The sequence below is a fragment of the Pipra filicauda genome, unplaced genomic scaffold (genome assembly GCF_003945595.2).
Source record: "Pipra filicauda isolate LSUMZ 115617 unplaced genomic scaffold, ASM394559v2 scaffold287_size946512_pilon, whole genome shotgun sequence".
Lineage (NCBI taxonomy): Eukaryota > Metazoa > Chordata > Aves > Passeriformes > Pipridae > Pipra > Pipra filicauda.
This window is the reverse complement of record NW_024104406.1, coordinates 646347-662252: the sequence shown is the minus strand read 5'-3', so window position 1 is coordinate 662252 and position 15906 is coordinate 646347. Positions and strand designations below refer to the sequence as shown.

The 15906-nt window shown below is 44.4% G+C and overlaps 1 protein-coding gene across 10 annotated transcripts in view; it reads right to left on the bottom strand.

Annotated features, from left to right (window-relative positions):
• Positions 1–15906, bottom strand: part of NEO1 (neogenin 1) — a 171693-nt gene that overhangs the window by 10207 nt on the left and 145580 nt on the right. For 6 of the 10 annotated variants that reach the window (XM_027723608.2, XM_027723640.2, XM_027723590.2 and 3 more), the window contains exons 18-24: positions 12691–12829; positions 10207–10314; positions 7651–7845; positions 6939–6971; positions 3247–3315; positions 2344–2491; positions 515–753 (exon numbers count right to left, since the gene is read on the bottom strand). In XM_027723608.2, coding sequence (XP_027579409.2) covers positions 515–753; positions 2344–2491; positions 3247–3315; positions 6939–6971; positions 7651–7845; positions 10207–10314; positions 12691–12829 — 931 coding nt within the window. The remainder of the gene's footprint in view (positions 1–514; positions 754–2343; positions 2492–3246; positions 3316–6938; positions 6972–7650; positions 7846–10206; positions 10315–12690; positions 12830–15906) is intronic. The other 4 variants (XM_027723580.2, XM_027723615.2, XM_027723623.2 and 1 more) reach the window with 1 other exon arrangement.

Below are 15906 nucleotides of genomic sequence, written 5' to 3'. Positions count from 1 at the left end.
ACACTGGGGTTACTGACCTGCAGCTCCTGTGGCACCTGAGCACTTCAACCCCCCTCTCTCTAGTCCTGTTGGCAGTTCTGTGAGTCACAACTGATAAAAACAGCTCTTTCATCCTCCACCAGGAGGTGAGAAGAGGACAGTTATTTGGTACTGGAGAAACTCTCCAGGCCCCAATACAAACTTGAACTTCTGGCACTGCAGCTGTGGGCTGAAAGGATGTCACACACAGCTCTCAAGAGTTCATTTCAAAACACTTGTTAGATGATGTTCCAATTACTAGCCAGTATTTACCAAGAGAAAATAATGATTTGACTCCTGGGCACTCAATTTCCTCACTACAACACGTGATCCATCCTTTTTAGGGAATCTTAGAAACTAGGAACAAACTCAATTCATTACTTGAAAAATAAGAACAAAAGAGAGTGACTAAGTAATATCTCAATAAAGTGATTTCACCACTCAAGAGTCAAATGTATTTAACACCTCATGGCCAAAGCACTTGTTGATCTCTCACCTCTGTAGGAATTCCGCCTCTGATGGATATTGCTGTCCATGGAATTGTCAACTGGCGTGATGTCTTGAGAGTTGCGAGGGATTGGGGTGTCTGTCATGATGGGATTGGGATCTGGAGACTTATCAATGGGTTTGAGCTCCAGTCTCTCATGATGAATCCAAAGGTCAGGAGGCTTGACATCTTTGGAGTTCCCCTTGTACTTGTGGGAGCCATTCACTGATTTGCAGGCAGCACGTTTCCTGGGAGGGAAAACAAAGGAGATGTTCTCAGATGTTCTTAGGTGTCAGCCTCACCTGTTGAAAGGATTTCCCTCAGATCCTGTGTCTGCCTGAGCAGAACCTTCCCACCGGGCAGGACGCTCTGAACTCTGCACACAAGCCCAGCCGACATCTCAAAGCACGTCCTGCAACTCTGATGCCATGAATTTGTCCCCAGTGGTCCCACATCCTGCAGCCCTGTGCTCTGCAGCCCGAGCCTGCACTGACAAAAACTGAGTTTGCAGTGCTTGTGGTTGTTAAGAGAACATTCCAACCATGAAGTGAAGGTGCACCACGCTGTGCCCCTGCTCCGGGCTCAGCTCCAGCAAAAGCTGGAGAGGGAGGGTGCAATCAGCCAGTTATCCCAACAGGATGGTGAACACTGAGGATCAATGACAGGAACATCACTTTCAGCACTGCTCAGACTGAGGAGCTTTTCATGGCTGTTGAACAGCAGCAGCAGGAATCTACGGTGAGGCAGAGATTTGGGACGGTGGAATTTGGGAAAAGGAAAAGTAGGGTTCCAGCACTGCCCTCCACACTTGCTCCTCACAAAGATGGGGGAAGGTGTTCCCTCTGGGTGACCCAACTGCTAGAACTGGCTCAGTACCAGCGGGCAGAGCCTCCCACGGAGGTGACTCCCAGCCAGACGTCCTCCCACGTCCTGCCCTGACCCAGCTGAGCCCCTGGCACACAGCAGGAGTGACTCACTGCTGGGGGCTGCTGTGCAAGGGAGGTGCCATTTAGAAACTGAGGTTTCACAAGGCTGTTTCTGCTCTTTGAAAATCAAATGCATCTCTGGGGCACAGGCCCATCTGCATTGCCCTCTCCCAAGCACATCCCCCAGCTGCCAGACATTCCCACATCCCTGCTCCCTCTCCTGAACAACTTGCATTTTTGCAGGATGGTTCAGCTTCAGCAAAGCAAGTGGAGATTATCTTCCAAGCCTAGCTTTTAAAAATCTGTTTTGCATAACAGCATCTTTTCAAACTTAAAATACAGCTTTCAGCTCTGGTCTTTCAAAGAACTTGCAGAAAGAACCTTCAGGAGCCTCTAAGTGGGAGCACTGCTGCTGTGGGCTTGATTCAGGTGCTCTAAGTGAGGGAAGAATTCAGGTACACACCTATATTATGGATTTTGGAGCACTTTCCTAAGGAGTCCAGCACCTGATTCAGATTCCACTCCAGTAATCTGTCTAAAAACTGGATATTATCATGCACAGCTTGTACACCAACTTCACACAGTGAAGGACATGCTGAGAGCAGGAGTGAGAAGCTGCCTGAGCTGTGGAGCTCTCCCAGCTCCAAAGAGATGGACTGGCTCCAGTTTGGAAACAATACTTTAAACAGCAGCTTCTCCTGAGAGAGGGGCAGGTGCAGGGACACACGAGAGCATTGCCCAGTTGGGGTGTGGACTCCTGATGGTTTGTAACTCTGGAACATGGATTAGGAAAAACGGACCTTCACCATCTACAGCCTGGAAGACTTAAAGAAATAAACACTACAGCATGATCAAGAAAAGATGAGGTGCCAGGATGAGGTGGGACAGGCAGGGCAGGGCAAGGGCTGTTACTTTTTCTGGTGCGAGGTCGTGCGGCGGGTGCAGAAGACGGCGACGATCACCACGACCACGATGGTGATCACCCCCACGGACACGATGATCACCAGGAGCATGTTGCTGTCCAGGGGAGAGGTAGGACTTCCATGGGGACTGTTACTGCCTGTGAGGGTTTGAGATGAGAGAAAGGGGTTATTTATTCCATAGAAAAAGCAAGGAATGCAAACCAAAGGTGTCTGGCATCCTACAGATGGGCAGGATGAGATGGTTGGTCTGCCTGGCTCTCTGAGAAGTGCTTATTTTTCTGTCATTTGCCACCTGTGCTTCTGTACAATTGTTGAACTATAAAAGGATTTATAGATCCATTCCCAACCAGGCCTATCAAAACTTAAGTTCAGCCAACTCAAATAGTTACCATATAGAAATTCAAGTTAGTCTAAGGAGAGTTAGTTTGGGATCTTGCTAAAACTAAAACCCCCATACCACAGGCACCCCCTTGGAGCCAGAAACCACCACACTCAGTATGAGAATCCTACAGGGGTCACTTTGCCCTGAAAGAATAATTTTATCAAACACTACTGAGCGTTACCTCAGGGCAAGGTGTCCCCAACAGCAACCAGGGGAAGGAGGAACAGGAGGTTTTTCCTTCCTAATACGTTCCTACTGAAATAATTGTCCACTTGTGCACCACAGCAGCCCTTTAAAACTCCATGGGAAGCAGATCTGCTCATGGGAATGCCAGGAGAGTTTTGCCAGACACTCCAGGCAGGAGCACCACAGCAGGAGTGTTACAGGACTTACTGAGTGGGAACAACTATGGAGAAAAGTTATGGAACAGATGCCAGGGGTGTTTGCTGGGTGAAAGACCAAAGGGAAATGAAACACTTGGAAACGGAAAAGCTTTGCAGCAACACTCACCTCCAAGGGGGGGTTTGTAGTCCGGTCCTAAGTCCACTGGGCGACTTCCCTTCCCTGCAGATCCCGAGGCTGAAAAGGCCAGATATGTTGGAATGTTACACACACACACACACACTTTAGCACCTCTACATTTCTTTTAGAACTTCTCTATGCCCCCATGAACAGTTTTTCCCTCCTTTTCTCTCCCCACCACACGATTTGTCTTTGCACAGCACTTGCACTTCTCCAAGAAAAAAAACTTCTCCGGAAGAACTCTTCAAATGTTTCCTGAGTTATTCTTTTCCTAACTCAGCTCAGGAGACTCTACTAATAGTCATTTTTAAAATGATAATAAAAACCATTTGCAGCAATGCACAGGTACATGTTGAGGCACAGGGCTTTGCCACACCTGGACTTATAGTTAATCATCCTGAAACTCGAATTGTCCACGTTTCCTCTCCTAACACCCCATTACAGCCAGTGTGGGAGACTGGAAGTAAGTGGAGGATCCAAAGCACAGTAAATGTAATATTAAGGCCCAGCCTATCCATAAAAACCTGCTTTCAACCCCATTCTCTTCTGTTCACAAGTGACAACGAAGCCTCACAAAACTGTTTTTGGTGAAACCCAAGGAAACCAATTCATTAGTTACATCCAAACCCTGGTTCTTTCCCTCTGTGCTTTCATTAAAATGCACTCAATGCAGAAATTGGTGAGAAGAATACTATAGTGGGGGAAACGTTCAGCAAGGTGCAAAGAACAACATTCCTCTGGTTGCAGGAATCCAGAATATTTTGCACATTTTTACATTGTTCTACAAAAAAAAACCAACAACAAACCTAACCAAGAAGTCAGGCAATTTGGCAGTTTCCCAATCAGGAGAAGGATTTTTTCAGTTAAAAATCCCCTTTAATCAAGAAGTAATAAGTGTTAAAGGATGTGTAACAAATGGAAACTGTGAACTTCAAGTCAGAGCCTGTAAATTAGTCACTGAAATCAAAACAAATGGCAAAACCAGCCAAAGGGAGCAGCAGGAATTCTGATTAAACCTGGGCAGGGTAATAAGGAGGAATGTTCTGTGTGTACAGCAGGAGTTCCAGTCTATAATGATGGAAAAGATGTATTGCAGGACAAATGTGCCATGAAAAAGACACATTGCACTTGCCAGGGCAGAGAGGACCCTGCACCCAGTGCTCTCCTTTTGAAGCATTGCACTAATAATCCTGCAGCAGCAAGGACAGAATTTTACAGCATTTTAAACAGCTCGTGTTTGATATATTTGTGTCTGGATGGTCACAGAACCTGCACTGAAAAGATGGGAAAAAACCCTAAATGAATCCTCTGGATCCCTGAACCTGGCACTGAGGAGCTGCTGGATCTTCCACCCAGCTGTGGGAGAAGGGGGGAATAAAAATAACCAGCAGTATTTTAGCAGGACAATTAGACACCCTGAGCATTTCTAGTGCAGCAGCTGGAGCCTTAACACAGGTGAGACCATGGAAAAGGGGGTGGATAGGAGATGGTTCCTGCTTTATGCCCATCTTTCTGCTTTATGGAAAATAGGTATTTTCAAAAAACTAAATGTCAGACTATAAACATAGTTGGTAACAGTAATTATGCAGATATAGAATAATATATATAAAATATACTGCATTTAGGTTTCCCAAAAACATTTCACTGTGTCCTGTACAATCCTTTGTTAAAACAGTATCATAAAAAAGCAACATGGCACCCATTAACGAGATGAACTACACATTAACTGATAAGAATAAGAATTAGAATTGAAAAATCATTATTCATAAAGAACATTTCTAATGAGTTCTGCAAAGACCTGTGCTTGGCCAAGGGTAGTTCAATATCCTTAATAACACAAGGAAAGAGAAGGAAAATTATGCCCCTGAGTTTAACAGGTGACATAAAATCAGGGAACAGGGAAGAAGAGAGAGGATGTGCAGTGCCACTTGCACCTGCTCCCAGAGTTCACATCCTCCTGGGAACACCCTGAGGAATTTAGGATGAAATTTAGGCACCCAACCAAGATGCTTCTCAGTATCCAATTCCTAAAACCATGGATGAACAGTTTAAACCTTTAAATTCCAGAGAGTCCCTCTCTTATGCAGTACAACCTATTCTAAGGAACAGTTTAGGACAGCATTTACTTGGAATTGGTTTTTATTTAGCTTGTGAATCTCCAGGTATGGGCAGCCACACAATGTGTGTGACTTCAGGATGGTTTTCCAAGGATCAGAGACCTTAATCTTTGCTTTGGCCCAGGCCAGTGCAACTCCTTGAGGGCTGACAGCAACTGTCACTAAGTTCTGACACGAGCTCTGTGCTACTGAAGTGTGTGGAAAAACAGCATCATGTGCTTAGTACAGAAGAAAAACATTAAAGCAGGGAGAGAAAAAAAAAAAGACAGAACCATCAGGGTCAGAGAATCAACCCATTGTAGTTTGGGTCCTTCCCAGTCCTGAGGAACTTGCTGGCTCTTTCCTGAGAGTCCCAATTCAGTGATGCTGTCACAGAGCAGCTCTTCAGCTCCTTTCCTGCATTTCCTCCACCTTCTCCTTTCCTTCACTTAAGCTGCTGCCATGATTTATAATTTCTGAGTGTTCCAAGAGGAATTCTGAAACAAAACTCTCCTGGCTTTTATGATTTATAAATAATGGGATAAGAATTAATCAAATTGTTACTAGAAGAACACGTTACTTTAGGTTGGATGGAAGATTCTCTGCTGAAATGGGGTTAGAACAGGGCAGAATAGAAAACAGCAACTTTTCCCTAAAACCTTTTAATCTTCCCCAGTTCCCTCCTGCTGCACCTGGGCACGGATGGTGTCAGGGAGAGCAGCTGCTCACCCCCAGGCACCCCAGATCCCAGATCCCAGTTCCCACCTCTGGCACAGGGGCTGCATATGAATTTCCTCCCTAATCCCCTCCTATCAGCAGTATTTGGTGCACAGGGGTAAAAATATATTTAATAAATTACTGCTAAGTAACAAGTTGCAGAGCCAAGTCCAACCCTCTCAGCCCCTTTAGGATCTCTCTAATTGCAAGTCTAAGCTGTTTGCCAATGGCCTTTTAAACTCATCCCTTCAGACTAATTCTTCCCTTTTTATTGGGCTTGTAGGTTATTTGGAAGAAAGCAAGAACAGCCCTGGGACATTCACCTTATAATTCCACGTAGGAAGCCTCAAAGCTCCCGTTTTCCAAGCAAACATTTGAAAGCCTGAAGGCTTTTAGGAGCCAATGCCGGGCTCCTCAGGAGAGTCTGGACTCCAAAGGAGCTGACAGACAGAATCTCTCCTGCACAAAGCTTTCCAGAACGAGCATCTTTGCCTTTCTTATGACAACAATCCTGGATGTGGAGCTCACAAGCAGCACCTGTGCTAATAAGAATCTGTTTGATCTCCACCCCCTCGTGCCGAGGTCCTGCAGCAACAGGCAGGGGCTGGATGGCCCATCCCTGCAGAAGGGTCCCCACCCACATGGCCCTTCATGGGACCCCTGACTACAGAGATCACCTTATATTCCCAACACCAGCCCACACACAGGACTCCCAGTTCTTCCACTATTAAAACCACAACAGGAACTCGCCCATTTCCAGTCAGAGCAGCAGATATTTGTTTCATTTAGAAAATGCAACAGCACATGGACAGCGAAACCAGGATGGGTGAAGGATGGAGTGAAGAGAAATGTTGGCTGTTCATTTACCTTGGTCATTGGGCATTTTATCTGAGGACTCAGCTATGGGGCAAGCACAGGGAGGAAAAAACAAGAGAGATCACAAGGCTTGAAGAGTGAGACAGAATTTCAAGTTTCACACAGCACAGGCAGACTGGCTACAGCTCCTTTCTGACCACCAATACTCACGTGGAGAAGTGCCCAGGGCCAGGTTGGACAGGGCTTGGAGCAGCCTGGACGAGTGGAAGGTGTCCCTGCCCATGGCAGGGGGTGGGACTGGATGATCATTAAGGTTCCTTCCATCCCAGTTCTATGATATGTTTCCACGATGATAAACTCATAACTTTTTCTTTCTCCCCCCTGAGTACCTTTCTCAAGCTATCTCACATTTGTACTATTTACCACCTACCCACCACCATCAGTTCTTGATTCAGGAGCCTGCTGTGTCCCATGAGTTCCCCCTGCACCACCCCAGTCCCAGGGAGCAGATGTGACACAGTCCTGGAGTGTCACTGTAGCCAAACCTGGGATTCTCATAACTAAGGATCCAAGAGCAGTCACAGCACCATGAACCAAAGAGCTGAGCACCACCTGCACAGGGATTAACTCCAGGCAAGAGCAAGACAACAGGGAGTTCTGCTCTAACCCAACTCCAGCCTTTCCCAGTCTGTGTAAGCACAGACTGCACGCTCCTGGTGCTCGTCCTTCTGGAGGAGCTGCCGGGATCCAGGTGCCACCTTACCTTTGGGGGTTCTGAACTGCACGGCCTCGGACATGGGCCCCATTCCCTTGGAGTTCCGGGCCTGGATTTTGAAGTAATAGGGCGTGTCCAGGGTCAGCTCCTGGATCTGGTGGGTCAGTCTGTTCCCCACGACCGGCTCGATGACCCAGTCGTGGATCTCGGCGTTCACGTCTGTGCTGTAGTAGATGATGTATCCTGTGCCCAGGGAAGAGCAGGACAGTCACCAGATCGCACAGAAAATGAGGATTAGGGGGTTGCTAAGGGTGTTCTCACTTCTCCCAAGACTAAGAATGCATCCAGACACCAGCCACCCTTCCCATCTGTTATACAGCGAGAGGAAAAAAGCTCTTTAAAATATCAACATCATTTCTGAGCACTGTTCATTGCACATGGAGAAACTGCTCACTTCCACCTCTTTACCTATTTATAAGTAAAATAAGATAATGCTGTTGTTATCAAAACATTCTCAAAGTATTACTATTATATTATTAATATATTATTATAATACATTATTTAAATAATGTTCAAACCACAAAACATTCTCATGCACAGCTCAGCAACATGTGTTCAGTAGTTTATAATTATTTTATTTTCAGTGTATTAACCAAGTGTTAATGCACAAAACAGTGTTTTCCAGTGCATTAACAAAGATGACAATAATCTGAAGAGTACTGAGGCTGTCCTGCACAGGAAAAAAAGGTATGGGAGGAGTTTATGTTCTGTTATTGAAAAGCACTGCAATTGTAAAAATCAACATGAAGTAAAAGCTTTGTAACTTTTTTTACATACGAAACACAAAGCCTCAGCATAAAATATATACTTGAACCAATATAGATGTATATATATAGATATGATTTATTATATATTATTTATATTGTCTATATGCTAGATTACAATAATATATTATAAATATTATAAATGATATTATACTTATGGTGCAAATTATATTTATATATTATTATTTTTATTACTTTATATTATTTATATTTATTTAGTATTTTACATCTATAATATATATTATACACACATATATTTAATTTTTATATATATATATATGTAGTGACAGTTCAAAGCACTATAGTGGCACAAGCAGTGAGTTAACTCATGACTGTCCTAATTATTCAGCGGGTTTAACGATGCACATCAGGAACCCAGCCTGGCCCAGCTCAGTATTCCAAATCCATCCCAACCACATCCAAGGGAGATGGGAGCTGCAAAGCCACGTATTCCACAGACAGGCTGCCCAGGGCATGGAATGACATCATCCCTCGGCTTTTATGGCACTACTCAATGCAGAGGGTTAATGACTCATTAGTTAATGACTCATTAGTGGAGCCTGGAGCTGTCCCTCAGCCAGGGCTGTTCCCACCAGAGGGCACTCGACCCCCACATCCCAAAAACTGCCTCATTCCCTGGAAAAGGGAAGCTCATGCTTGGTGCACTCAAACTTACCAGTTAATTACTATTTTATTTGATGTTTTAACCTGCTGTTTATGCACAAACTAATAAGCACTGGATGCTTTTGTTCAACCTATGTGGATAACTAAGGTTGCACTTCAGAGCAGACACTGCAAGGGCATTTTTCCCCAGGAAAATGGGATAATTTTGCTCATTTACCACGTGCAGGTAAGTGCTGGTCTCTGTATGTTGTTCCCCCTCTCCCCTGAGGGCCCTCAGTGTCGGATATTTGTGCCTGCCCTGCCTGAAGGCCCCTCACTGGCCACCACCAGCCGAGTCCTTTCACCTGCACTTCAGATAAAGGCTCTTTTTTCTCCACTCAAACCTTCCTTCCCACAAAGAGGAAACATCTTGCTGCCTTTTCCAAGGGATCTAATTTAATTCAGTCTCCTGTGCAGAACCTGGGCTCCAGTCCTGCCTAATCAGGTGATCCTGCACCGTGGTTAATTCTGAGCACAAACCCAAACCCACACACTGCAAACAATATGCCATTAAAATCTTATTTAAGCTTAAAACCTGGCATAAAAACAAAGAAAAACAGAAGTGAATTATTTCAGAAAGCCCTTGGAAATGGGAATCCAAACAGAAATTACGGACAGGAATCAGGAATTATCACTTTCTGTACAGTGATTTATCCTACGTGGCAGTGATGCACTTAAAGGCAAATAACAGTTTACTCCTAATGGTTCTGTCAGGGGACTAATAAACTGCCTTTAAGTCTGTTCTGTGACACAAAAACGCCACTAAGATGACAAAGAGCACTGGGATGGCTTCTCCTAAATAAACCACTGATGGGCCAGAGGCATTATGGACAATTTCTGGAGGCCTGCTATTAGAACAGCACAATCTGAGGAAGGCAAAGGTTATGGAGATATTTAAACTTCCAATTATATTTCTGGTTCCACTCCAATTTCCCACTGCAGTTAGTTTAGATCTTAATATATTTTTACGAGGTACAAAAGTAAATAATTAATCTGAGCGGCTACAGAGACTGACAGAGCAGATACAGAGCTCTGGGCAGCCCTGGGCTACAGGGAGGGTGGGACACGGCCCCAGGGTCATGCAGCACCCCCTGGGCTGCCCCCCTGCCCTGCCCACCTGTGATCTTGCCGTTGGCCTCGGAGGGGGGCTGCCAGTTCACGATGATGGTCCGGGGTTTGCCCTCCTTGCTCACCACGGTCACGTCCTTGGGAGGGGAAGTGGGCACTGCAAACACACAGAACCAGGCTGTCAGACCCACGGGGTACAAACAACACTCCCAGCACCCTGGATTTTTGTTTTATATGAATGTAAGTTATTTTGGTTTGTTCTCTTCCATGTTAGTTTTATGAATCCACCACCTACTGTCGGGGTCTCACTGATTTACTCCATTCACTGGTGACCTGGAGTGCAGCACCTCCTTCCCAGAGGGAGCTCCCCCTTCCCAAGGCACTGCTGCCACCACATGCTGTGATTCAGGACTGAGTGAGCCCAGGTGTTCCCAAAACCACGGATCTTTGGACAACTGAGGTTGCTGACTTCTCACCTGAATTTCTTCGGTCATCAGAAAAATCATACCAACTCGTGAAAGAAATACATTTTATTTAGGTAGGCACATGAAATATCTCCATATTTTCAGGTTTATGGTGGGACTGAGACCCAGAGGTTGTGGACTCCCCATCTCTGGAAGTGTCCAAGGTCAGGCTGGACGGGGCTTGGAGCAACCTGGGCTAGTGGGAAGTGTCCCTGCCCAGGGTAGGGGGTGGAAAAAGATGGGCTTTAAGGTCCCTTCCAACCCAACCCCTTTTGAGTTCTATGACTCCAGAAATGCCAATTTACCATTTAAATCCAAATCAGCAAAGTAAATCCACCAGCAATTTCAAATCTGCAATTGCTGACTGACTTTCCTGAAGGATTATTTGTGATTTGGAAGGAAATCTGCACCACAGAAACATCTGAAAATAAGAAATATTTGCTGACCACAAGTGTCCAACCTTTTTCCTTGGGTTAACTTGGAGTAAATCCACCTTGGATATTGGATATACTAATACAATAATAGTAGCCCTGAGTGCTTGCAGTGCTTCCTGCATTTCAAGAGCTTTATTTAAGTTACCAATTAGAAATTCATCCCTCCATTCCTCTGAGATGGGCACCTGGTATCCCTCTGTGAGGAATAGGTGGGAACCAGGACAGCCAAAGCCCAAAAGTTACTGTAAATATTACCCCAAATACATAAAAAGAAGATTCAGAGGAAGAAAAATCAGGAAATCACTAACACTCAGCCCAGGATCCCATATTTTCCTTCATCATTAGTTGAGGAGCAAGTCCTACACAATGCTGCTACTCATGATATTCCAAAATAATGAGCTCAGGAATTTGGCCAGTCATACAAATCACAAGATCTTTTATGAGAAAATATATTCAGCCATTTTTTTTTCAATTTTTTTTCTTAGTTCCCAAGTTTTTAGGTCACATTTGCAAATATTGTCTATAACCACTTCAACTTGGGATTTCTTATTTAAATGCAACGAGACCTCCTGCATCATTGCTCGTGTGCTTTTTGAGGTTCCAATTCTCTGTTAAGGTCTTTATCTCTGCAAATTTTATAGTCCCTGCCCTTGGTGTAGAGTTATGGGTGAGGATTGTATGTGTGTCAGCAAAAATAGCAAAGAGAGTGTTTTAACCTGGGAATAGTCACTTGGGATGGGAAAGGAGCCTCAGTCCAGAGCTGGTCCCACATCACGGAATTCCCTCCAAAAACCACAACAGTGTTTTCAAAAGCAACTGAAGCTCAAGAATGGTTTATGGGACTTCAGAGTAAGTTCAGAGATTTCAGATTTTATCCAGGTTTTGCTTTTTCTCGTGCCTTGTTACAGAACATTTGGGAGCTCTCACTAATTCTTTGCACGCTTGATTTTTTGGCTGTATTTTAATTTAGCATAAGAACTCCAGGCTCATTTGGATGGGCTTTTTGTCCTTTACAGTTCATCTAAAGAGAAACCTAAGCATAATAAGCAGCAAATTTAATTGCACAAAGTTCATTTAACACTGCAGGATAAAGAGCTAATGAGGGGCAGGTCGGGGGAGAGGGTCTGGCCCTCACAGTTACTCCGTGGGCCCAAGGTTTTCCTTGGCAGCTATAAAACCTTTTCTGTTCTGAACAGGAATTTAGGGCTCATTTGGATGTCTTAATTCCTACTGTGATTTTTTTGTCTTCATTTGCCTCATGCACCTCCTCGTTCTGTCATAATTATCATCACATAGCAAATTTTAATTATTATTAGCTGAAGTATTTTCTTTGTATTTGCTATTAACGTGCTCTTTTTGAGACGTTTTAAGCACACACTTTATTCTCTCCTGCCCATGAATTGTGGTACATTATTCATCACTTCTCTGTAATTTGATGTAAATTCTCCTGCATGCAATCATCCCTTGGAATTTTGAAGTATGTTGTTGTTTTTTTAATCAGAATTTCTGACTAAACTATTCAGAAGAACAGCCCCCCCCCAGCAAGTATCATCAGCAGAATCATTTAAAAACCAGAAAGCTGGCAGACCTGGCTTGATTTCTTTCTGCTCAGCCCTCCCAGAAGCCCAGCAGTACCTAGTTCAAAGGTGGTCCCATGTGCTGTCATGCTCCAGGTGCTGGATCTGCGGCCCTTGGTCACCATCACCGAGAACTCGTACAGGGTGTTGGGCTTCAGCCCCGTCACCAAATAGCTCAGGGTGGTGGCATTGGCAGTCTGAAAGAAAGGCAAGTGTCAGGAACTGCTGAGCCATCAGTCACAGCTCTCAGGTGTCTCCAACATTTCCATAACCACAGCCATTAATTCCGGGAGGTTTCTCCTCTCTCATGTAAATTCGTCAATCAAGGATTAACGTGCAGTTGTTTTACCCTCAACTGGAGATTCTTCCTGCAATCAGCACGAGATTTAATAGCAGTCAATTATAAATTAAGAAAGGCAATACAAGGTCCAGGGCCCACTTGTTATGCAGTGGCTAAATCACTGTTTACCTGGGGGGCTAATTTACAGCATTTCATTAACTGGGGAAAACAATAAGCCCAGCTAATAACAATCCTGATTGAAACCTGGAGCTGCCTCCCAAATTCCTGCAGAATTTTCAGGACATTCTTAAATATAATAAACAATCAACTAAAGATACACTAGAAAGATGTGAAGAGAATGAAGCTTTACTAATACATAGACTTCTTCCAGAACAAGATGGTTATCTAGGATCACACATAAAAACTACACATCTATTGAACAGAAATTTTAGAATTTCTAAGTAAGAATTTCTATAGAGAATTTCTATTATAGAAGGTCTTACTAATTCTTTGCACACTTGATTTTTTGGCTGTATTTTAAAAAGAACTCCAGGCTCATTTGGATGGGCTTTTTGTCCTTTACACTTCATCCACAGGGAAACCTAAGCATAATAAGCAGTGAATTTAATTGCACTAAGTTCATTTAACACTGCAGGTTGTTATATATAAATAGTGGAATTTGTAACTCGGCCATTTTTAAATATCTGGTATTTGCTATACATGGCTTGAACATCAACAGAATGCACTGGAGGCTGTGGGAAGAAAAAGGAAGGTGTATTTACAGATATGTATATTCCTTACCTTGACCTGCAGTGATCTAAACATGGAATTAAAGAGTTGTTTCAGTCTTTGACAGGGCCAACAACTGGGTACAGCCACTGACTCCAGAAACAACACCTCCAGCTAATTAATTTTCAAGGTAAAGGCACATTTCCTGGGGGCTCTGTGAGTAACACAGTCCAAATTCTGCAGAGAAAACCCTGATTTGTCAAGTATCAGGGAGAGCCTTTTTCTCTTACCCTGGGTGGAAGTCCAGGAATTGTGATCCAAGGGATGACTGTGGTTTGTGCCAAGTATTTTGCTCCTTCACCAACATCACAGGGGTGGCCAGTCATCAAGGGCTCATATAATGAATTAAAATTAAATCCTCTGTTAACCTGAAACCTTCACTTGGTACACACTCTGAGTACCTTTGGAGTAAATGGATTGTGGCTGACGGGCTGTGACAAAGCTGGACTGGGCACAGCTCCCTGGGAAAGGAGGGAGCAAAGCCCTTGGCCTGGGACAGCGAGGGAATGACAAGTCCAGAGGAGAAATCTTGCATTCTGAGCTGCCTTACCCCCAAAATGCACACCAGCTCTTCCTCTCTGGAATGCCTGTGGGAATTCCAACAGCACTGGAACATTCCAGAGTTTATAGTTCCTGGTCTCTCCCGGCTGCAGCCAAGCTCCTTTCACAGGTTAAGTTCTGGTTTTCCCTAGGGCTCTGAATCTTGGTATCCTTCAGTCTCCCTGCACATCCCACTGGATGTAAATCACACATCAAGGCCCAGCTGGAGGCTCAGACTTCTCTGCTTTCTCCAGTTTTTAACACCACTCCCAGTTTTTAAGATCCCAGCCTATCCCATGGTACCAAACCCCACTCACTCTCCATAAATAGTACCCCGAACAATTTATTTCCCTAAAAGATCCGAGATAAGGTTTAATATTTTTGGTTCTGCTTAAGAGCTGACTGTTGGATCCCAGGGAGCTGCAGGACAACCCCGGTCCCCAACAAAGGCTCTTTGGTGCAGCAACACGGTTCAAAGCACAGTGGAGCCTTTTAGGAACTGTATCCCATCTGTTCCTGTGTTTACAGGCTCCAGATTGACACAACTCCTGTATAAATAGAGGGGAAAAAAGGCTCCTTAAGGTGGAACCACTTGTGTTGGGAGCACAGAGCTCCTTCAGCAGCAGTTTGGGAGTGCCAGTGAGAAACAGGGGGCAAAGGGAGAAAATCTGAATGGATGGCTCCAGCATCCATTGGGATGAGAGGGATGGATGAAACCACCCTGTGCTGAACAGATGCAGCTCTGGATCCTGGAGAACAGAGTTTCTGTGCCCAAGGCTGTGGAACAGTCACAGGATGTGGGTTCTCCAGACATCCCAGGTGCCACATGGTTAAAGCAAAGACCCTCAAACTTTTGTCCTTTCAGGCAAATGCTTTCTACAGGGAGTGATTCTGAACTATATTCCATCATTACATATTGGCTTTGGTCCACAATAAAACTTGTCACCCACTGGCCACCAGCACCAGGAATGGTGGGAATAGTTCATTTACCACTGAGGGTGGTTTTTTTTTAAGCAATTAACTACAGAAACTGTAGCTTTCTTTAAATCACTCCTGAGACATCCTCTGCACATGACTCAGGAATGTGGGCTTGCCTTTAGAGGAGGAATACACTTCTAATAATATTTTTTCGTTTCAATAAAAAAAAAATAAATCTGGACCATAACAAGACAGCTCTGCAGGACCGTAAAGGGGACTCCACTGGCTGGGTATTTTAACAACCAGTTCCTCTGAGCCTCATTGTAAATGTGAAATTTGCAGTCAACACCTTTGAGGCCTCCAGATAACCCTGAAAATTAATAAAAAAATCCAACCAACCAACTAAAAGAACTGAAACCCCAAATCCAGTTTCCAAATCAAAACAGATGAAAATGGAGGAAGGCAAGGACATCATAAAGTTATTGTTGTGTATTTTGCATCCATTCAGTTCCCAAAGGAAAGGTTCGCTATCGACTCGGCATGAACAGAAAAGGTTGTAAAAGGAACTGAAAACCACAAGAGTCAATCTTTTCCCTGTAGGACTCACCCCCAAATTCAGGTTCTCTGCTGGCTGGGGAAGAGGCAAGAGAGTCAGTAACACAGACCTTCCAAGTGTCCAACTGTCCCTGTGCCCCTGGCTCCAGAGCAGAACACCCTTCTGGAAGTGCTCTTCCATCCACTCCCACA